General features: G+C 46.1%; 1 protein-coding gene across 6 annotated transcripts in view; it reads right to left on the bottom strand.

The window, feature by feature from the left end:
- Positions 1-511: 511 nt before the first annotated feature.
- The window catches only part of LOC139268074 (ERI1 exoribonuclease 3-like), a 535,481-nt gene continuing 512,038 nt past the window's right edge, over positions 512-23,954 (bottom strand). For all 6 annotated transcript variants that reach the window (XM_070886065.1, XM_070886068.1, XM_070886069.1 and 3 more), the window contains exon 8: positions 512-2,143. In XM_070886065.1, the coding sequence (XP_070742166.1) occupies positions 2,061-2,143 (83 nt within the window). In that variant the 3' untranslated portion in view covers positions 512-2,060. The remainder of the gene's footprint in view (positions 2,144-23,954) is intronic.

The following is a 23,954-nucleotide window of genomic DNA, read 5'->3' as shown; positions in this document are numbered from 1 at the left end:
GTCAAGATTCTTCTGAATGGGTTCAAGTTGGATAACTATGCGGCAATTACAGCTCCAAAGAAATGTTACTAGGTCCTGGTGCATAGGAATGTTGAATATTCTTCTTTTCCTTTAATGTGGTTGTAACATGGGAAGTGTCATCTATAGTACATTATAGTCACATCTAAATGGAGGTCAGTACTGCTTGAGGGATAATAATATATGAATATATATCTTTCAGTTACTAATGATTAACCTGGAATGAATAGCTGGAATTTTTTTTGCTCATCTCACACAGAAGACACTGAAATAAACTAATTAGGATCATTTGGCATATAAGTTAGATATTCCACAACTCTGATGTTGAGCCTATGGTGGTACCTGGCAACTTTTAGAATGTAATTAAGTTGTGTCTTGTGACTGTGTTTGTATTGTGGCAGTAACCAATTTTGATTAATAGATCAAGATATGAAAGTAGTTCATGAAAATAAGAATGATACACTAGCCTAGTACTTAATAACTTACAGCACAGAATATGTATTAAGTTAATATCTGCATTTCAGAACAGAATATTACAAAAAAGTTTTACATGATAAGATTCAGTCAGCATGTAGTTTCCATCATACAAATTATAACAAAATAATTAAATGAACTAATTACACTTGATTGAAAATTAAAATTGAACTAAAGACTGCTTCTCCCTTTATAGATAATTGGCAATCAGTAGGAGAGTCAAAAGTTACCATTGCATTAGCTATTTGCCGATACTTTTCCTCCACCTATTTCTTCTTCCCCATAATTCCAAAAATGTCTCTTGAAATGTATTTTCCCCCTAAATTTTCATACACAATTCAGTACCTTCGTTTGGGAAACCCACCACCATTGCAGGCCACTCAACTGTCACCTTGCACTGAAGGATAAAAACAAATATTTTTTTCTGATCATTTGAGAAAAGATTGAAGCAAGCAAAATAAAACTCACTAGAAAAGGTGAAATATGGCATAAAAACGGCCAGAATTACTTTAAAAGGGAAGTGTTTTACATTAAATTCTCACATAATCCTTAGATGATATAAAGGTAAATACAAGTACATATCATGGAAATTTGTAATATCAGATGGAGGTGGGCGAATTTTTTCTGCACAATGTATAGTGAGACTATGAACGCAATTATAAATATGCATTCACGTTTTGCTGCCACAGTGCACAATGGAAATTGGGCCTCTGTGTCGAGTGTCACTATGTAGGGTGGGTTTTCAGCAGAATCACCGTCTCAAAGTGGAAGCCTGCCACTGCCAGGGAGGACGATGTAGTGGTGCTGCAGTAAGAATTCCACTGTGGCATCATGGAGAGGATGCTAATGTTAAAGGCGTCACAACTACCCCGAAGAACTGGGTAAATTTGTAAAGGGCTGGACCGAGGCCTACAGGTGGTGAATGTTTTGGGCCCTTTGTGGAGGGAGACATAGCTACTACAAGGCCCTAATACTTCAACCAATGAACTAGTTGGCTTTCTGCTACAGCCCCAGCGATTATCGCACCCCTCTCCTGGTGGTCCCTAGGGGTGATCTTGTGGGTTTGTGTCATTTATATGGGGCGGAACTGACCCTAACCCTGACAGGGTCGGGGAGGAAACTCTAAGTTGAGGTGGGGGTGTAGTGGTAGGCCTCCACGTCTGATTTTCCTCTACTATACCATAGTCTATTAGGCCAATAAATCTCTCTCTGAAGGCTACCTAGAACCCACAATTTTAAAGCACAAAACATGGTAACTGAGACATAGTTAAGAGTATAAGTATTTTCCTTTACACATTTTAGGATTTTTGACACTTTAGAAAATAAGCTTCCCTTTTAAGTTAGAAATAAACTTCAATTTTCAATAAAAAGAAAGCATGTTTTACTCATCAATCAGCGGCAGAATATTCCACCTTATGAAGAAAAGAATATCTTATTGTAACATTAGTATAATTAAACTAGATTATTTTTGACAACAGATTACATGCCATATATGGTTGAATTAGTTTTGCCATATATTTTTGTCAGCTTTTTCACAGCAGTGAGATATGTTCTTTTCTTCTGCATGCTCAGAGGTGTGATCCAGTTTGTTTGAAAGTGAACCCTTTTCGTGCTAGTTCCTTCATTATGTTGGCAATGTTCTTGCAGTCATCTGTTTAAGAAAAAAATATTTTAAAGGATGGAACTACAGTTTTACTCTTTACAGCGAGAAGATAAAACAAATACAAACTACAACATAAAAAGAACAGGTTGAGGAATGTAATGAAAGCATTTGAGAGTTAGTCACCAAGGAAAAGATCTCAGAGCTAAATGGCTGAGCATACTGTAAACCTTGTTGTTTGATTAGACACAGACCACAGATTCACCTATTATGTACCACAGTTTGGAGAAAGACTGGCTGAAGAACAGTTGAATTAGCACTTGGTTATTCATTTGATAGTAACATAAGAACATATAAATAGGAGCAGGAGTCGGCCATTTGGCCCCTCGAGCCTGCTCCACTATTCAATAAGATCATGGCTGATCTGATCTTGGCCTCAACTCCACTTTTCTGCCCGCTCCCCCTAACCCTTGACTCCACTGTCAAACAGAACATGAGCTTCATTCTACTTTGTTGGATGTGTGGAAGACTGAAATGTTATAGAGTTAGCAAGCCTCCAGGAATAGTGCACTGAATCATCCTTGTAGACAGGCTAAATGAAACTGCCACCCAAATGTCTAACAAATAGTTTTCTAATAACCACTATGCTACCAAGTTAGCTTAGTTTGTTTATTTTAAATGCCCTCTTAGGGTTAAAATACTGGTACGGGGGATGATTTACAACTATTGCCGGTCCTGTTTTCTGGCATAAAAAGCTCATCCAACAGTTGAAAATTGTAAAACAGAAACCTATCCATTGACCACTCAAGGGCCATTCGACGCAATCTTCAGCTGAGTCTCAAAATGGGTGGCTAGACCTCCTGTCCCTTTGCAATTTTCAGTACCAATGGGCAAAGCATGTACTTTGCATGCTCTGCCCGGTGATACTTGTTATGGAGTGGCCTAATTAGCATTCCGTAAAGGGACCACTGCATGTCGCTCAAAAACAGGTAATTTTCAGGTATAAAAATGATATTTGAGGAGTCGGGAAAAGCATTAATACTCTTTCTGACCCTTCACAAATTGATCCACCACATAACCCAAACCTTTGAGGCTCTCCCCTGGGACCGTCTCCTTTCACCTATCTGCACCAGCTGGGTTTATACTAGCACCATGGAATTTCAGCCCTCTCCAATTGACAAGCTAACTGAAATGTGCAAGCAGCTTAAATGAGGTCCTAGCATTAAAATTAATATGACCTCTCACTGCAGCTATCGGGCTGGTACTCTGCCTACTTTGTGCCCTTTTTGTGTGAAAATTCAAAATTGCCTCCACTATGCGGTACCATTTTACACCCTAAAGTTTGAAGAATAGCCAATAAAAACAAAAATAATTATTTGGAAACAACGGACTAGTCAGGTTGATGCCCCTGTGGCTCAGTGAGCAAATGCACTGCCTGATATGTTACTGAGCCATACAGAGAAAGAAAGTCCCATCTGTGAGTCATGGTGTATGAGGAATTCATGGCAGCAGCAAGGATACATTTGGCCATGGAATTAGGGAGTAGAAAAAAAGAGTTACAATTCCTGCTCTACAACGTTATTCAATGATCCGTGCTGGAAAGTGCATTTTTGGATATTGGGTTAGGACAACACCAGGAAGTTACAGAAAAAGCTATAGTATAGAGTCTAACCACGAGGCTAACATGCAAGAAGAATTTAGTATAGGTCATGGATGTTGAACGTTCATCAATATCTTTTGATGCAGTGCCATCTCACACATGTGAAAGCAATAAGGCGTACAGTTTAAATTATGGGGGAAAGTGAATGTTACCTGCAGTATTTTCAGGATTAAAATATTTGCATGAGAAATGAAACACTTCTTTTGTCACAGCTATTGATTGAATAAATGTCTAAAAATGGTCAATAAATTTCCTGACACATTTTGGACTTTTAAAAATTGCTTTCTAATCATTTCTGTTAAATTGTGCTTGTATGGAAGTATAATGATGGCATCGGAAGGATGAACTTCTAGTGAGGAAAGCATTGCTAATCTCCAGGTGTGTTCGGCATCATTGGGTATTGCTTCAAACAGACTTTACCTTGCAAAATTCTGTGTGAGGTATTTGTGTGGTTGTCTATATGACTGTGGGAGTGATTGAGGAGGGGGACAAGACATAATAGCATCATCATCATAGGCAGTGCCTCGAAACGAGGATGACTGCTTCCACACTGAAAAGGAATGTGTTCACAGGTGTTTCAATGAAGGACCTAATATTCCCGATCCCGAACTACATCCTGAAGGGTGGAAGATGCCTGTGCGCGGATTTTTTAACATGTGGTGGCCGTTGCACCCCAGACACCACACGGGCTTGACAGAGCTAGGTCTTCGTCCAGTGGCAAGTATTAACCAAGACGACTCGAGACCAGTTGCTGCATGGACCTAGTGCGCACACATATCGCATGCAGTGTGGGCTGGCCCGTGCTGCCCCTGCGCCCTCACAGTATGGTACTAACTCTGGGCTTGGGGGAGCTTAATTCCCTCCACATTCTTGTATGCAAGGTTGCCCGGTTAATGTCCTCCAAGAAAGTCAAGGATGTGTGATATCTGGGTTCTTTCTGCAGCTCAGTTATGTTCCTTTGTATTATGGACTATCTTATTTTGCAAGCAGAGTAGTCTTAACATGCAAGTTAAAAGAACATATACACAGTGACAGACATGTGCCCATTTACAGCCCATTCTCTTTGAATAAATTACAATGCATTATGCAGCCAGGTTGTGTTACAATTATTTGATGTGTGAAGCCCTTTGAAGAGATCAGTTTGGCTTTCAATTGTAAATTGGACATACTTGGACCATCTATCTGTGAATGAATGTTGGGTAGTAATTGTTATGTAATGATGTGTGTATCGTCCCAGTACCGTAAATGTAATGTAAGCACTATGCCACACCACAGAGGGCGCTGTGGTGGGAAACCTGGTAGTACCTGCAACAAGGGCTATATAAGGCTGACCACCACACCTGAGAGGCACTCTGGAGCTGAACAATAAAGGACAAAGGTCACAGCAGTTAGATTTACACCAGACCGTGTGGAGTCAGTGATTTGTGTACTACATACACCACATTGGCAACAAGGAAGCGGACGAACTCCATGCAACCATGGCTACTCTGGGCTCGCTAAAGGATTTTACCGTGGGCAATGATTGGGAGGCCTTTACGGAAAGGCTCGAGTACTACTTCACAGCAAACGACCTGGAGGAGGACACCAACGCAATGAGAGATAAGCGTAAGGCGATATTGCTCTCCAGTTGTGGAGTTGAGGTTTACTGTCTCGTCAGGGATTTGCTGGCACCTGGGAGCGCCAGGGATAAGTCATACGAGGAGCTGACTGAACTCATTCGTGACCAGTTGAAACCGAAGGAGAGCATCCTCACGGCCAGATACAAATTTTATCATCACTGCAGACCCGAGGGCCAGGATGTCACCAAATATGCTGCGGACCTCAGGAGACTCGCGGCGCCGTGTGATTTTGGCACACACCTTGACGAGGCTTTGCGGGACGTTTTCGTCTTGGGGGATTGGCCACGAGGGCCTCCTTCACAAGCTGCTAGCCACGGAACCCACAGTCACTCTGACAAAGGCCATCACCAGCAGCCGGGCATATATGACCTCGACTTGCAGCACCAAGCAAATAATCCACACAGTGTCGAACCCGGCAGGCACTGTCCACAGGATAGCGCCCACCACGGACAAAACTGCAGAACATGGCTCTGCCCGGGGCAGAGAGCACGGACCTCGGGATCCTGGAACTCAGAGTCCGCTGAGGGGGGCCAATCATGCAGCACCATGCTGGCGCTGTGGAGGAAGCCATGGGGCTCACCGGTGCAGGTTTGCGGAGTATACGTGCAATACCTGCCACGTTAAAGGCCATCTTCAACGTATGTGTAAAAGAAATCAGACTCACCATGTGGCTGAGGAGATGGGGGATGATCCACTGTTCAGCGAGGAGCAGGTAGAAGATGATGAGGTGTTTGGACTGCACACGTGTACCGACGATTCGCCCCCAGTGATAAGGGAAGTAAAAATCAACGGAGTCCCAGTGAGTATGGAAGTGGACACGGGCTCGGGTCCGTTGTTGATGAGTCGGAGAACTTTTGATAAACTGTGGATTAACCCAGCTGCACGACCCAAGCTGGTCCCGGTCACGGTGAAGCTGCGTACCTACACCAGGGAACTAATACCTGTTCTTGGCAGAGCGGAGGTGCAGGTATTCCACGGGGACGAGACGCACACTTTACCTTTGTGGGTCATTGCAGGCGATGGGCCGACACTCCTTGGCTGGAGGTGGATGGGGATGGTCCGTAGGAGCTGGGAAGACTTCACCACTCCACAGGCTGCTGCTCCCCGGGGTGCTGCCATGCCCCGGGTCCCCAGAGAGCAGCGCCGACCGAGCTGGAGCTGCAGCCTCAATCCCCCCACAGGCAAGTCCCAGGCCCGGACCTCACACTGAGATCCTGCAACCCCAGCCCCCACAGGCAAGCCCCAGCCCCGGACCTCACACACAGATCCTGCAGCCTCAGCCCCCACAGGCAAGCAGCCCTGCACAGAGGGGCCTAGTGGGGGGGGAGTGAGCCGGCTGGGTGCGAGGGATCCAGGATGGCCGGTGGTTCGGAAGAGCCCCGCCGAGGAGCTGTTAGCATCAGGCAGCGGCAGCAGCTGGAGGTCGGCGGCCGCATGGGAGGCCGCTACGGAGGCCGCGGGGGACGCGGCAAGTGCGGCCGCTGGAGAAGCCACGACGGCCGCAGGAGAGGCGGCAAGTCAGGTGGCAGCGGAGGGGAGCGGAGGCTGCGACGGCGGAGGGCATCCGGAGCGGCGGAGAAGAAGATGGCGGCGACATCGTGTCGGAGCAGCAGAGCATCAAAGATGGCGGCGCCCAAGGAGAATCCTCGTGGAATCCTCCTGCATCAAAGATGGCGCCTTAAAAAGGAAATGCACCCGGGAGTCTTAAAAGGGCCTTACCAAGAGGTGGTCTCCACAAAGGACTTCTGTAAGGCAGAGCGAGTCCAAAATGAGCTATGTTAATGTGAGATGGCGAATTTATAATAAGAATTAATTTTTTAATGCTGAATGGCCACTGTATTTGTGTAAAATAATGGATGAAGTACAATTAATGATAACGGCTAACAAGGAAACCAGATAATATGTACCAAACGAACATAGAAACATAGAAACATAGAAAATAGGTGCAGGAGTAGGCCATTCGGCCCTTCGAGCCTGCACCGCCATTCAATGAGTTCATGGCTGAACATGCAACTTCAGTACCCCATTCCTGCTTTCTCGCCATATCCCTTGATCCCCCTAGTAGTAAGGACTACATCTAACTCCTTTTTGAATATATTTAGTGAATTGGCCTCAATAACTTTCTGTGGTAGAGAATTCCACAGGTTCACCACTCTCTGGCTGAAGAAGTTTCTCCCCATCTCGGTCCTAAATGGCTTACCCCTTATCCTTAGACTGTGACCCCTGGTTCTGGACTTCCCTAACATTGGGAACATTCTTCCTGCATCTAACCTGTCTAAACCCATCAGAATTTTAAACGTTTCTATGAGATCCCCCCTCATTCTTCTGAACTCCAGTGGATACAAACCCAGTTGATCCAGTCTTTCTTGATATGTCAGTCCCGCCATCCCAGGAATCAGTCTGGTGAACCTTCACTGCACTCCCTCAATAGCAAGAGTGCCCCTCCTCAAGTTAGGAGACCAAAACTGTACACAATATTCCAGGTGTGGCCTCACCAAGGCCCTGTACAACTGCAGCAACACCTCCCTACCCCTGTACTCAAATCCCCTCGCTATGAAGGCCAACATGCCATTTGCTCTCTTAACCGCCTGCTGCACCTGCATGCCAACCTTCAATGACTGATGTACCATGACACCCAGGTCTCGTTGCACCTCCCCTTTTCTCATTCTGAACGCACTGTCTATGCCTACCTGCCTTTTGTTGGACAAGTATGATGTTTTGTAATGATGTGTGTATCGTTGTCCTGCATCCTGGTGGGGGGAGGGAAGGTGATGTTATGTAATGATGTGTGTATCGTCCCAGTACCGTAAATGTAATGTAAGCACTATGCCACACCACAGAGGGCGCTGTGGTGGGAAACCTGGTAGTACCTGCAACAAGGGCTATATAAGGCTGACCACCACACCTGAGAGGTACTCTGGAGCTGAACAATAAAGGACGAAGGTCACAGCAGTTAGATTTACACTAGAACCGTGTGGAGTCAGTGATTTGTGTGCTACATACACCACAGTAATTTTCTTTCATATCTGTTTCCAGGTCATTACATAGGATATACGGCACAGAAACAGGCTATTCGGCCGAACCAGTCCATGCCGGCGTTTGTGCTCCACTCGACTCTCCTCCCATCTTTCCTCATCTATATCAGCATAACCCTCTATCCCCTTCTCCCTCATATGCTTATCTAGCATTCCCTTAAATGCATACTACTCGCTTCAACCACTCCCTGTGGTAGTGAATTCCACAATTCTCAACAGTATCTGCATAAAGAAGTTCCTTCTGAATTCCCAATTTGATTTCTTGGTGGCTATCTTATATTGATGGTCACTAGATTGTTCTTTCCCAGAAGTGGAAAAACTCTCTGTATCTACTCTATCAATACCTTTCATAATTTTAAAGACCTCTATGAGGTCACCGCTCAGCCTTCCCTTTTCAAGAGAAAAGAGATCCAGCCTATTCATCCTTTCCTGATAGGAGCGGGAGGTCGAGGCCATAAAAAGGTCAGGAGCAGTTCGGGAGGAATCACAGGAGCGGGAGGTCGAGGCCCATAAAAGAGGAGCCAGCTGGTGCAGGGACAAAAAGTTAAAAAAAAATCAAAATCGAAGTGTGACATCACAGTCAAGTGGGTAAGTGATTGGTGAGTATTTTTCTTTTCAGTAGGAAACCTTTGGCATTGTTGTAAGTAGCATTTGCCAGTAAATATATGTGATCCTTATTATCTAAGGAGAGCCAGTTAATTAAATCGGCTGTTTGCTGAGTAGCGGGTGGGTATGTTGTGCTAAGGTTTAGAAATTTAGTTCTACTCGATAATTGCGAGTGTAACTGGAGGGATGGCAGGGCAGCTCAGTCCCATGGATTGCACATCCTGTGGCATGTGGGAAGACCCGGACGCTTCGCACAGCTGGAGCGACCACGTGTCCGGGAGGTGTCTCCAGTTGCACCAACTCGAGCTCTGTGTTTTGGAGCTTGAGCGGCAGCTGGGGTCACTGTGGTGCATCCGCGAGACTGAGAGCAATGTGGATAGCACGTTTCTAGAGGCGGTCACCTCACAGCTTAAGAGTGTGCAGGCAGAGAGGGAGTGGGTGACCGCCAGACAGAAGAGGAGGACTAGGCAGGTAGAGCAGCAGTCCCCTGAGTCCACCTCATTCTCCAACCGGTACTCTGTGGGGGCGATGGTGGCTCTGGGAAGTGCAGCCAGAGCCAAGTCGACGGCACCACGGTTGGCTCAGCTGCACGGGGGGGGGAGGAAGAAGAATGGAAGAGCTATAGTGGTAGGGGACTCAATAGTCAGGGGAGCAGACAGGCGTTTCTGCGGCCGCAGATGTGACTCCAGGATGGTATGTTTCCTCCCTGGTGCCAAGGTCAAGGATGTCATTGAGCGGCTGCAGGGCATTCTGGGGGGAGAGGGCGATCAGTCAGAGGCCGTGGTCCACATCGGTACCAATGACATAGGGTAGGAAAAGGGATGAGGTCCTGCAGGCAGAGTTTAGGGAGCTAGGAGTGAGATTAAAAAGCAAGACCTCAAAGATAGTAATCTTCAGATTACTCCCAGTGCCACAAGCTAGTGAGTACAGAAATAGGATAGAGCAGATGAATACGTGGCTGGAGAGATGGTGCAGGCGGGAGGGCTTTAGTTTCCTGAGACATATGGACCGCTTCAGGGGGAGGTGGGATCTGTACAAGCCGGATAGGTTGCACCGCAACAGAGCCGGGACCAATATCCTCGCGGTGGTGGGGGGTGGGTGGGGGTTGCTAGTGCTGTTGGGGAGGGTTTAAACTAGCTTGGCAGGGGGATGGGAACCTGAAAATAGATTTAGTAGGGAGGGGAGTAAAGATGGAATTAGAAAGCAAAAATAAAGAAAGTGAGTTTGAAGGAGAGAGGAAACAAGCAGGAAAAAAGGGTAAAAAAAACAAATTTAAAGGCACTTTGTTTAAATGCACATAGCATTTGTAACAAAATAGATGAGTTGACGATACAAATTGAGACAAATGGGTATGATCTGATAGCCATTTCAGAGACGTGGTGGCAAGGTGACCAGGATTGGGAATTAAATATTCAGTGGTACTTGACAATCCGGAAGGACAGACAGAAAGGAAAAGGAGGTGGGGTAGCTCTATTGATAAAGGATGGAATCACTGCAATAGTAAGAAACTGTCATGTATGTACTTTTGGGATCACTGTTGGAGGCCACTGGGCTGCATGCACGTGTGTGCAGCACAAGTATAAAAGGGTAGCCATTTTGTATATTAGTCACTTTGGGCCTCAATAAAGCAGAGCCAAGGTCATACCTCTTGGAGTTAAACAGTACTCAGTCTAACAGTTATTGCAGACACAACATTTGGCGACGAGGCAACAAGAATCTTTACATGCAAAAATTAGCATAATTGGATTGTTGGAGCGATTTGTGGAAGGAGAAGATTGGGCAGACTTTGTGAGCCATTTGAGCCATTAAGAACGGGCCAACAAAATGGAGGAGGTAGGTGACACAGATCGGCGCCGGGTGGTGTTCCTCATGGTTTGCAGTCCAAAAATTTATGGTCTGATAAAGAATCTACTCCTGCCTGTGAGTTCAATTGAGAAGACGTATGAAGAATTGTGTACACTGGTACAGGACCACCCTAAAGCCAGACGAAGGCATCATCATCTCGAGATACAGATTTTACACACACATTCACTCAGACCTGAGACGTCTAGCGGGGCTGTGTAAGTTCGGGGCTGTGTTGGCAGACATGCTGCGGGACTTCTTTGTAATTGGCATCAACCACGAGGTGATCCTGCGTAAACTACTGGCGGTGAAGACTTTGGACTTGAACAGGGCCATCACAATCGCTCAGTCATGCATGACGACGGATAGAAGTCTGAAGCAGATATCAGTGAAAAATCGAAACTCGGCAAGTAAATAGGATTGATTCGGCGTTCGGCAGAGCGGCATATGGCAGGGCCTACCCGACTGCTTACGCAAAACCTGTGGCTGCCCAAAGTCCGTCAGCGGGAATGCATCCGATTTCTCCGTGTTGGAGCTGTGGGGGAAATCACCGGCACCAGCAGTGCCGATTTAAGCAATGTAGTTGCAAAGGCTGTCTGAGAGTGGGGCATCTCCAGCGCAAGTGTCCGCAGATGAGCAAGCGTGCTGTGACACACCATGTGGAGGATGATGGTCAGACTAGCGCAGATCCGGATATGCAATCTGAGATACCAGAAGAGGAAGTGTATGGACTGTACTCGTTCCTAACTAAGAGCAAACCGATAATGATCAACGTGAAATTTAATGGGGTGCCGGTATTAATGGAACTGGACACGGGGGCGAGTCAATCAATAATGAGCCAGAGGACATTCGACAAGCTGTGGGATACTAAGGCTGTGAGGCCCAGACTGAGTCCAGTCAATGCCAAATACACCAAAGAACTCATAACGGTGATTGGTAGCGCCACAATTAAATTGTCGTATGACAGTGCGGTTCACGAGTTACTGCTATGGATTGTCCCAGGCAATGGCCCAACGCTGTTCGGCGGGAACTAGCTTGAAAAAATCAGATGCGATTGGAACAACATCAAGGCATTGTCGTCGGAGAAAGATACATGTGCCCAAGTACTGAGCAAGTTCCCCTCGCTGTTCGAACCAGGCATCGGCAACTTCACGGGAGCCAAGGTGCATATCCACGTGGACTTGGATGCAAGCCCCATCCATCATAAAGCTTGGGCAGTTCCGTATATGATGAGGGAGAACGTCGAAATCGAACTAGATAGACTCCAGCGTGAAAGGATCATATCACTGGTTGAATTTAATGAATGGGCCAGCCCCATTGTTCCTGTGCTGAAAAGTGATGGCACAGTCAGAATCTGTGGAGACTACAAGGCTATGATCAACAAGGTTTCGAAACAGGATCAGTACCCATTACCGAAGGCTGATGACTTGTTTGCAACGCTAGCCGGGGGGGAAGTCGTTCACCAAACTGGACTTGACGTCGGCCTACATGACACAGGAGCTGGTCGAGACGTCAAAGAGACTTACGTGCATTAACACGCATAAAGGACTGTTTATTTATCACAGGTGCCCTTTTGGAATTCACTCGGCTGCAGCAATATTTCAGAGGAACATGGAAAATCTACTGAAGTCCGTTCCCAGAACCGTCGTGTTCCAAGATGACATCCTGATCACAGGTTGTGACTCCGAGGAACATCTGAACAACCTGGAAGAGGTTCTACATCGTCTGGACAAAGTGGGATTCAGACTGAAACACTCGAAGTGCGTCTTCGTGGCACCGGAGGTCGAATTCCTGGGGAGGAAAATTGCTGCTGTCAGCATCAGGCCCACGGACGTGAAAACCAAGGCCAATAAAAATGCACCCAAGTGGTAGAATGTGACAGAGCTGCGTTCGTTCCTGGGTCTACTCAACTACTTTGGTAACTTCCTACCTAAATTGAGCACCTTATTAGAACCACTGCACATGCTGCTAAGAAAAAGTGACAACTGGGTGTGGGGTGCGTCCCAAGACAGAGCTTTTGAGAAAGCCACTAATCTGCTTTGCTCTAACAAGCTGCTGGTACATTATGACCCATGTAAACGTTTAGTATTGGCCTGTGATGCCTCGTCATATGGAATTGGTTGCGAACTCCAACAAGCTAATGAGTCGGGTAAACTTCAAAAAGTTTGTGTAAAGCGGAAAGAGCCTACAGCATGGTAGGTAGAGAAAGAAGCACTAGCCTGTGTGTATAGGGTTAAAAAGATGCATCAGCACCTGTTTGGTTTTCGGTTTGAACTGGAGACAGATCACAAGCCGCTCATTTCACTGTTCTCTGAAAACAAAGGTATCAATACCAATTGCTTCATCCCGCATCCAGAGGTGGGCGCTGACATTATCCCCGCTTATGATTATGTCATTCGCCATAGACCTGGTACCGAGAATTGTGCCAATGCTTTGAGCCGTCTGCTGTTGCCCACATCGGAGGTGGAAACGCCACAACCGGTGGACCTATTGTTAGTTATGGATGCTTTTGAGAGTGAAGACACTCCTGTCACGGCTCAACGAGTTAAGACCTGGACCAGCCAGGACCCGATTTTATCGATGGTGAAGAGTTGCTTGGTCTGCCATACCCAAGCAAATGTGCGAGGAGACCAAACCTTACATTCGTCACAAAGACGAACTGTCTATTCAGTCAGATTATATACTGTGGGGCAATCGTGTTGTTATGCCCAAGAAAGGGAGAGAGAAATTTGTACGTGAGCTATATAGCACACAGCCCAGCATTGTAATGATAAAAGACATCGCCAGGTCACATGTATGGTGGCCGGGAATTGACTCTGAGCTGGAATCGACTCTTGAGCTGGAATCATGTGTGCATTAGTGCAACACTTGCATGCAGCTCAGCAAAGCACTAGCGGAAACGCCGCTGAGTCTGTGGTCGTGGCCATCCAAACCATGGTGCAGGATCCACATAGACTTTGCAGGTCCTTTCCTGGGGAAGATGTTTTTAGTTGTGGTAAATGCATATTCAAAGTGGAAAGAGTGTATAATCATGTCATCCAGCACATCCAAGCTACCATTGAGAATCTCAGTATCATGTTCGCGACACATGGTCTGCCTGACATCGTTGTTAGTGACAACGGATCGTGCTTCACCAGTCAGGAGTTTCACGAGTTCATGAAACTCAATGGTATCAAACATGTAAGGCCAGCACCGTTCAAACCTGCATCCAATGGGCAAGCAGAATGTGCTGTCCAAATCATAAAGCAGAGTATGAAGCAAGTAACCCAAGGGTCACTGCAGACCCACCTGTCATGCATACTGCTTAGTTACAGGACAAGACCACACACGCTTACCGGGGTCTTGCCTGCTGAACTAATGATGAAGAGAGGTCTTAAGACCAAGCTATCTCTTGTACACCCTGACTTGAATAATCATGTTGAATATAGAAGACAAAGTCAGCAAGGGTATCATGATCACGCAGCTGTGTCACGCGATATTTCTGTAAATGATCCTGTATACGTTCTGAATTATGGTCAGGGTCCCACGTGGATCGCTGGTACTGTCACGGCCAAGGAGGGCAACAGAGTATTTATTGTCAAGCTCAAAAATGGGCAAACATGCAGGAAACATATGGATCAGACAAAGCTGCGGCACACAGACAAACCGGAACAGTCAGAGGAAGAGACAATTGACGACCAATCAACCTACCCTCAGTCATCAGAGGACTCGGTGGTCATCAGTGAATCGGGACTTTCAATCACTGACATGTTCAATGAAAATGGACATTCAATCCCTGACATGGCCACTGCCATTCACACCAGGTCAGCCACCAGTCACAACAGACTCGAAACACTCACCCAAGGGTGGAGTTAAACTGAGACGGTCAACCCGGGAGCATAAAACACTGGAACGTCTCAATTTGTAAAATCTCAGAGGAGGGTATTGTCATGTATGTACTTTTAGGATCACTAGCCACTAGATGGCGTCACTGTTGGAGGCCATTGGGCTGCACGTACGTGTGTGCAGCCCAAATATAAAAGGCCAGCCATTTTGTATATTAGTCACTTTGGGCTTCAATAAAGCAGAGCCATGGTCATACCTCTTGGAGTTAAACAGTACTCAGTCTAACAGTTATTGCAAAAGCAATAGAAATCATATTGGCTCAAATGATAAGGGTGTTGAAACAGTTTGGTGGAGATAAGGAACAACCAGGGGAAAAAGTCACTGGTAGGCATAGTCTATAGGTCCCCTAACAGTAGCAATCCTGCTGGTCGGAGCATAAACCAGAAAATAGTGGGGGCTTGTAAAAAGGGAACAGCAATAATCATGGGTGATTTTAACCTCCATATTGATTGGACAAATCAAATTGGTCAGGGTAGCCTTAAGGAGGAGTTCATAGAGTGCATAAAGGACAAGTTCCTTGAGCAGTATGTAACGGAACCAACCAGGGGGCAGGCTATCTTAGATCTGGTCCTGTGTAATGAGACAGGATTAATAAACAATCTCCTAGTAAAGGATTCCCTTGGAATGAGCGATCATAGCATGATTGAATTTCAAATTCAGATGAAGGGTGAGAAAGTTGGATCTCTAACCAGCTTAAGTACTAAGCTTAAATAAAGGAGACTATGAAGGTATGAGGGCAGATTTGGCTAAAGTGCACTGGGAAAATAGATTAAAGTGTAGGACAGTTGATGAACAGTGGTGTACATTTAAGGAGATATTTCACAACTCTCAAGAAAAATATATTCCAGTGAGGAGGAAAGGGTGTAAGAGAAAAGATAGCCATCCGTGGCTAACTAAAGAAATAAAGGACGGTATCTAATTAAAAACCAGGGCATACAAAGTGGCCAAAACTAGTGGGAGGACAGAAAACTGGGAAGCTTTTAAAAGCCAACAAAGAATTACTAAAAAAATGATTAAGAAAGGGAAGATAAACTATGAAAGTAAACTAGCACAAAATATAAAAACAGATAGCAAGAGTTTCTATTGGTATATAAAAAGGAAAAGAGTGGCTAAAGTAAATGTTGGTCCCTTAGAGGATGAGACCGGGGAATTAGTAATGGGGAACATGGAGAGGGCAGAAACTCTGAACAAATATTTTGTATCAGTCTTTATGGTAGAGGACACTAACAATATTCCAATAGTGGATAATCTAGGGGCTATAGGGGGGGAGGAACTTAATACAATCACAATCACTAAGGAGGTGGTACTCAGAAAGATAATGGGACTAAAGGCAGATAAATCCCCGGGACCTGATGGCTTGCATCCTGGGGTCTTAAGAGAAGTAGTGGCAGGGATTGTGGCTGCATTGGTTGTAATTTACCAAAATTCCCTGGATTCTGGGGAGGTCCCAGTAGATTGGAAAACTGCAAATGTAATGCCCCAATTTAAAAAAGGAGGCAGACAAAAAGCAGTAAACTATACACCAGTTAGCCTAACGACTGTGGTTGGGAAAATGTTGAATCCATTATTAAAGAAGCAGTAGCAGGACATTTGGAAAAGCAAAATTCAGGCAGGCAGAATCAGCATGGATTTATGAAGGGAAGTCATGTTTGACAAAGTTTCTGGAGTTCTTTGAGGATGTAACGAACAGGGGGGATAAAGGGGAACCAGTGGGTGTGGTGTATTTGAACTTCCAGAAGGCATTTGACAACGGGTCGGGGGTAATATATTAGCATGGATAGAGGATTGGCTAACTAACAGAGAACAGAGAGGCAGGATAAATGGTTCATTCTCTGGTTGGCAACCAGTTACTAGTGGGGTCCGCAGGGATCAGTGCTGGGACCCCAACTATTTACAATCTGTATTAACGACTTGGAAGAAGGGACTGAGTGTAACGTAGCCAAGTTTGCTGACGATACAAAGATGGGAGGAAAAGCAATGTGTGAGGACACAATAAATTTGCAAGAGGCCATAGACAGGCTAAGTGAGTGGACAAAAATTTGGCAGATGGAGTATAATGTTGGAAAGTGTGAGGTCATGCACTTTGGCAGAAAAAAATCAAAGAGCAAATTATTATTTAAATGGAGAAAGATTGCAAAGTGGCGCAGTACAGCGGGACCTGGGGGTACTTGTGCATGAAACACAAAAGGATAGTATGCAGGTACAACAAGTGATCAGGAAGGCCAATGGTATCTTGGCCTTTATTGCAAAAGGGATGGAGTATAAAAGCAGGGCAGTCTTGCTATATAAGGCCACACCTGGAATACTGCATGCAGTTTTGGTTTCCATATTTACGAAAGGGTATACTTGCTTTGGAGGCAGTTCAGAGAAGGTTCACTAGGTTGATTCCGGGGATGAGGGGATTGACTTATGAGGAAAGGTTGAGTAGGTTGGGCCTCTACTCATTGGAATTCAGAAGAATGAGAGGTGATCTGATCGAAACGTATAAGATTACGAGAGGGCTTGACAAGGTGGATGCAGAGAGGATGTTTCCACTAATGGGGGAGACTAGAATTAGAGGGCATGATCTTAGAATAAGGGGCCGTCCATTTAAAACAGAGATGAGGAGAAATTTCTTCTCTTGGAGGGTTGTAAATCTGTGGAATTTGCTGCCTCAGGGAGCTGTGGAAGCTGGGACATTGAATACATTCAAGACAGAAATGGACAGTTTCTTAAATGATAAGGGGAAAAGGAGTTATGGGGAGCGGGCGGGAATGTGGAGCTGACGCCATGATCAGATCAGCCATGATCTTATTGAATGGCGGAGCAGGCTCGAGGGCCGTATGGTCTACTCCTGTTCCTATTTCTTATGTTCTTATGTATACCCTCGCATTTCTGGTATCATCCTTGTAAATCTTCTCTGCACCCTCTCCAGTGCCTCTATATCCTTCTGGTTATATGGTGACCAGGATTGTCCTCTCTCACCTCTCATTTAAAATTCTCATTCTCTACCGCCCACTATACAAAATGTTATTACCAATATTTCTTCACTACCTTCCTCCCTTTGCTACTGCACCAAACAACTTCTCAACCTCAGTGATTTCAACCTCCATCTCAATTCATCAATTCTCTCCTCTAAGTTCACTAGCCTCCTCTCTGCCCTTAATCTCTCCCTTCATGTAAACTCCCCAAACCATATTCATGCCCATCCCTTGACCTTGCCTTCTCTCGTGGCCTTGCTACTCCCATCGTGTCAATCGCAGATAAGGCCATCTCTGACCACTTCTTCATATCACTCTCCACCCACATGCCTCTTCCATTCCCACCCCGGCCCCCCCTCCCCCGCACCAAACCTACCTCCTTCTGTGTCCTGGAAAAAACTCTCTCCCGACTCTTTTACAACTGCACTTATGAACTCTCAACTGTCCAGCCTTTGGCCCTCCATTCACCATGACATTTCTGCAGCTACCGATCTGCTCAATCATAAGAATGTAAGAATTAGGAGCAGGAGTAGGCCATTTGGCCCTTCAAGCCTGCTCTGCCATTCAATGAGATCATGGCTGATCTTCTATCTTAAATCCATTTTCTTGGACTATCCCCATATTCCATACCAATCACACCCTCACCTCCACCTTTGATACCCTGGTCCCAGTTAAAACAATCACTCTCTCTCCCCATGGTGCAACCCTGATCTGCGCTCCCTTAATTCCAAGGGACACAGACTTGAATGGATATGGCGGACAACTAGTTTAGCCATTCACCGCCAGATATGGCTGGACGACAGAAAGCTCCATCGGGTCCGACTCTTGTCTGCCAAAATCGCTCACTATTCCAGAATAATTCTGGAATGTAAAGATAAACCCTGGCTTCTATTCCACACTGCAAACCGCCTTTTTAAACCCCTCTCCCCAGTCTCCACCCTCACCTCCGACAATAAGTGCAAGGAGCTTATGGATTTCTTGTCTCTAAGATTGAGACCATCCGTTCGGCCACCTTTGCCTCTTCCCTTCCGTCCCCTAGCTCACCGGACCAAACTTCCAGAACCAGGGGACATCGTCTAAGGATAAGGGGTAAGCCATTTAGGACTGAGGTAAGGAGAAACTTCTTCACTCAGAGATTTGTTAACCTGTAGAATTCTCTACCGTAGAGAGTTGTTGATGCCAGTTCATTGGATATATTCAAAAGGGAGTTAGATATGGCCCTTACAGCTAAAGGGATCAAGGGGTATGGAGAGAAAGCAGGAAAGGGGTACTGAGGTGAATGATCAGCCATGATCTTATTGAATGGTGGTGCAGTCTCGAAGGGCCGAACGGCCTACTCCTGCAGCTAGTTTCTATGTTTCCTCTAAAGATCCCCCCTGCCCTAGCCCTGACCTCACATCAGCTTCTCTCTGATCTCTCCTCATGACCTTTCTGAGCTCATCCTGTCCATGAGACCCACTTCCTGCTCCCTTGACCCTATTCCCACCCAACTTCCTTTTCTGGCTCCCATGTTAGCTGACATTGTTAACGGTTCTCTCTCCTCTCCTCAGGTAATGTCCCCCTCTCCCTCAAATCAGTCCCATCTCCAACCTCCCTTTCCTCTCGAAAGTCCTTGAACGTATTGTAGCGTCCCAAATCCATGCCCATCTTTTCCGCAATTTCATGTTTGAATCCCTCGAATCCAGATTCCGTGCCTGCCACAGTACCGAAACAGCTCTCATCAAAGTCACAAATGACATCCTTTGTAACTGGGACAAAGGCAAACTATCCCTTCTTTGACTTGTCTTCTTGACTTGTCTGCAGCCTTTGACATGGTTGACCACTCTATCCTTTTCCAACACCTCCCCACTGTCGTCCAGCTGGGTGGGACTGCACTCGCCTGGTTGCTTTCTCACCTATCTAATCGTAGCCAGAGAATCACCTGCAACAGCTTATCTTCACGCCCTCGCCTCGTTACCTCTGGTGACCCCAAGGATCTATCCTGGGTTCCCTCCTATTTCTCATCTACATGTTGCCCCTTGACGACATCATCCGAAAACACAGCATCATTTTCCACATGTACGCTGATGACACCCAGCTCTACCTCAATACCACTTCTCTTGACTCCTCCACCGTCTCTAAATTGTCAGACTGCTTGTCCGACAACCAGTTCTGGATGAGCCAAAATTTTCTCTAATTGAATATTGGGAAGATCAAAGCCATTGTTTTCAGTCTCCGCCACAAACTCCGTTCCCTAGCTACTGACTCCATCCCTCTCCCCAACTTCTGTCCGAGGCTGAACCAGACTGCTCGCAACCTATTTGACCCTGAAATTAGCTTTCGACCACATATCTGCGGCATAACTAAGACCACCTATATCCATCTCCATAACATCGCCCGTCTCTGCCCTTGCCTCAGCTCGTCCGCTGCTGAAGCTCTCATCCAATGCACTCCTGGCTGGCCTCCCACATTCTACCCTACGTAAACTAGAGGTGATCCAAAACTCGGCTGCCTGTATCCTAACTCGCACCAAGCCCCGCTCACCCATCACCCCTGTGCTCGCTGACCAACATTGGCTTCTGGTTAAGCAATACCTTGATTTCAAAATTCCCATTCTTATTTTCAAATCCCTCCATGACCTGGCCCCTCCCTATCAGACATTATTAATGGTTCTCTGTCCTCAGGTACTGTTCCCCTCTCCTTCAAATCTGCTATCATCGCCACACTCCTCAAAAAACAACCCATGACCCCACTTTGCTTGCGAGCTATCGCCCAGTCTCCAACCTTCCTTTCCTGTCCAAAGTACTTGAACGTGTTGTTGCCTCCCAAATCTCTAAGCCTCTCTACCTCTCTTTCCTCCTTTAAGACGCTCGATAAAACCTCTATCTTTAAACAAGCTTTTGATCATCTGCCTTAATTTCTTCTGTGGTTCGGAGTCAAATTTATTTGTTTGTCTGTAACACTGTTGTGAAGTGCCTTGGGACGTTTTACTATGTTAAAGGCACTATATAAATAACAGTTATTATCTCTGTAATCTCCTGCCCTACAACCCCACCGCCCCCCGCCACCCCCCCCCCCCGAGATGTCTGCGTTCCTCTAATTCTGCCCTCTTGAGCATCCCTGATTATAAGCGCTCAACCATTGGTGGCTGAGCCTTCTAGAAACATAGAAAATAGGTGCAGGAGTAGGCCATTCGGCCCTTCGAGCCTGCACCGCCATTCAATTAGTTCATGGCTGAACATGCAACTTCAGTACCCCATTCCTGCTTTCTCACCATACCCCTTGATTCCCCTAGTAGTAAGGACTTCATCTAACTCCTTTTTGAATATATTTAGTGAATTGGCCTCAACAACTTCTTGTGGTAGAGAATTCCACAGGTTCACCACTCTCTGGGTGAAGAAGTTTCTCCTCATCTCGGTCCTAAATGGCTTACCTCTTATCCTTAGACTGTGACCCCTGGTTCTGGACTTCCCCAACATTGGGAACATTCTTCCTGCATCTAACCTGTCTAAACCTGTCAGCATTTTAAACGTTTCTATGAGATCCCCTCTCATTCTTCTGAACTCCAGTGAATACAAGCCCAGTTGATCCAGGTATTCTTGATATGTCATTCCCACCATCCTGGGAATCAGTCTGGTGAACCTTCGCTGCACTCCCTCAAGGATGTCCTTCCTCAAGTTAGGAGACCAAAACTGTACACAATACTCCAGGTGTGGCCTCACCAAGGCCCTGTACAACTGTAGTAACACCTCCCTGCTCCTATTCTCAAATCCCTCGCTATGAAGGCCAACATGCCATTTGCTTTCTTAACCGCCTGCTGTACCTGCATGCCAACCTTCAATGACTGATGTACCATGACACCCAGGTCTCGTTGCATCTCCCCTTTTCCTAATCTGTCACCATTCAGATAATAGTCTGTCTCTCTGTTTTTACCACCAAAGTGGATAACCTCACATTTATCCACATTATACTTCATCTGCCATGCATTTGCCCACTCACCTAACCAAGTCACTCTGCTGCCTCATAGCATCCTCCTCGCAGCTCACACTGCCACCCAACTTAGTGTCATCCGCAAATTTGGAGATACTACATTTAATCCCCTCGTCAAAATCATTAATGTACAATGTAAACAGCTGGGGCCCCAGCACAGAACCTTGCGGTACCCCACTAGTCACTGCCTGCCATTCTGAAAAGTACCCATTTACTCCTACTCTTTGCTTCCTGTCTGCCAACCAGTTCTCAATCCACGTCAGCACACTACCCCCAATCCCATGTGCTTTAACTTTGCACATTAATCTCTTGTGTGGGACCTTGTCGAAAGCCTTCTGAAAGTCCAAATACACCACATCAACTGGTTGTCCCTTGTCCACTCTACTGAAAACATCCTCAAAAAATTCCAGAAGATTTGTCAAGCATGATTTCCCTTTCACAAATCCATGCTGATTTGGACCTATCATGTCATCTCTTTGCAAATGCGCTGCTATGACAGCCTTAATAATTGATTCCATCATTTTACCCACTACCGATGTCCGGCTGACCGGTTTATAATTCCGTTTTCTCTCTCCCTCCTTTTTTAAAAAGTGGGGTTACATTGGCTACCCTCCACTCCATAGGAACTGATCCAGAGTCTATGGAATGTTGAAAAATGACTGTCAATGCATCCGCTATTTCCAATGCCACCTCCTAAGTACTCTGGGATGCAGTCCATCAGGCCCTGGGGATTTATCAGCCTTCAATCCCATCAATTTCCCCAACACAATTTCCCTCAGTTCCTCCTTCTTACTCGACCCTCTGCCCTCTTTTATATCCGGAAGGTTGTTTGTGTCCTCCTTAGTGAATACCAAACCAAAGTATTTGTTCAATTGGTCTGCCATTTCTTTGTTCCCCGTTATGACTTAGCAATCTCATTGTGCAAGGCCCCTTGGGGAAGTGTGACCATAATATGGTGGAATTCTACATTAGGATGGAGAATGAAACAGTTAATTCAGAGACCATGGTCCAGAACTTAAAGAAGGGTAACTTTGAAGGTATGAGGCGTGAATTGGCTAGGATAGATTGGCGAATGATACTTAAGGGGTTGACAGTGGATGGGCAATGGCTGACATTTAGAGACCTCATGGATGAACTACAACAATTGTACATCCCTGTCTGGCGTAAAAATAAAAACGGGAAGGTGGCTCAACCGTGGCTATCAAGGGAAATCAGGGATAGTATTAAAGCCAAGGAAGTGGCATACAAATTGGCCAGAAATAGCAGTGAACCTGGGGACTGGGAGAAATTTAGAACTCAGCAAAGGAGGACAAAGGGTTTGATTAGGGCAGGAAAAATAGAGTACAAGAGGAAGCTTGCAGGGAACATTAAGACGAACTGCAAAAGCTTCTATAGATATGTAAAGAGAAAGAGGTTAGTAAAGACAAACGTAGGTCCACTGCAGTCAGAATCAGGGGAAGTCATAAGAACATAAGAACATAAGAATTAGGAACAGGAGTAGGCCATCTAACCCCTGGAGCCTGCTCCGCCACTCAACAAGATCATGGCTGATCTGGCCGTGGACTCAGCTCCACTTACCCGCCCGCTCCCCATAACCCTTAATTCCCTTATTGGTTAAAAATCTATCTATCTGTGATTTTAATACATTCAATGAGCTAGCCTCAACTGCTTCCTTGGGCAGAGAATTCCACAGATTCACAACCCTCTGGGAGAAAAAATTCCTTCTCAACTCGGTTTTAAATGGGACGGGAGAGTGGAGAGCACCAGTTCCAACTGTCACAGGACGGGAGAGTGGAGAGCACCAGTTCCAACTGTTGCAGGACGGGAGAGTGGAGAGCAGCAGCTCCAACTGTCACAGGACGGGAGAGTGGAGAGCACCAGTTCCAACTGTCGCAGGACGGGAGAGTGGAGAGCACCAGTTCCAACTGTCACAGGACGGGAGAGTGGAGAGCACCAGTTCCAACTGTCACAGGACGGGAGAGTGGAGAGCACCAGTTCCAACTGTCACAGGACGGGAGAGTGGAGAGCACCAGTTCCAACTGTCACAGGACGGGAGAGTGGAGAGCACCAGTTCAAACTGTCGCAGGAGAGAGAGTGGAGAGCACCAGTTCCCACTGTCACAGGATGGGAGAGTGGAGAGCACCAGTTCCAACTGTCACAAGACAGAGTGGAGAGCACCAGTTCAAACTGTCACAGGAGCATCCAGTCATGCCCCGGTAACTGCCCCCAAAGGAAGTGGAGTGTGGGAAATTGCACTCCGCTTCCATTGAGGGGTGGTAAGGCCAA

Source organism: Pristiophorus japonicus, chromosome 8 (assembly GCF_044704955.1).
Source record: "Pristiophorus japonicus isolate sPriJap1 chromosome 8, sPriJap1.hap1, whole genome shotgun sequence".
NCBI lineage: Eukaryota > Metazoa > Chordata > Chondrichthyes > Pristiophoridae > Pristiophorus > Pristiophorus japonicus.
Note: the sequence above shows the minus strand (reverse complement) of the source record. Positions and strands in the feature narration are given on the sequence as shown.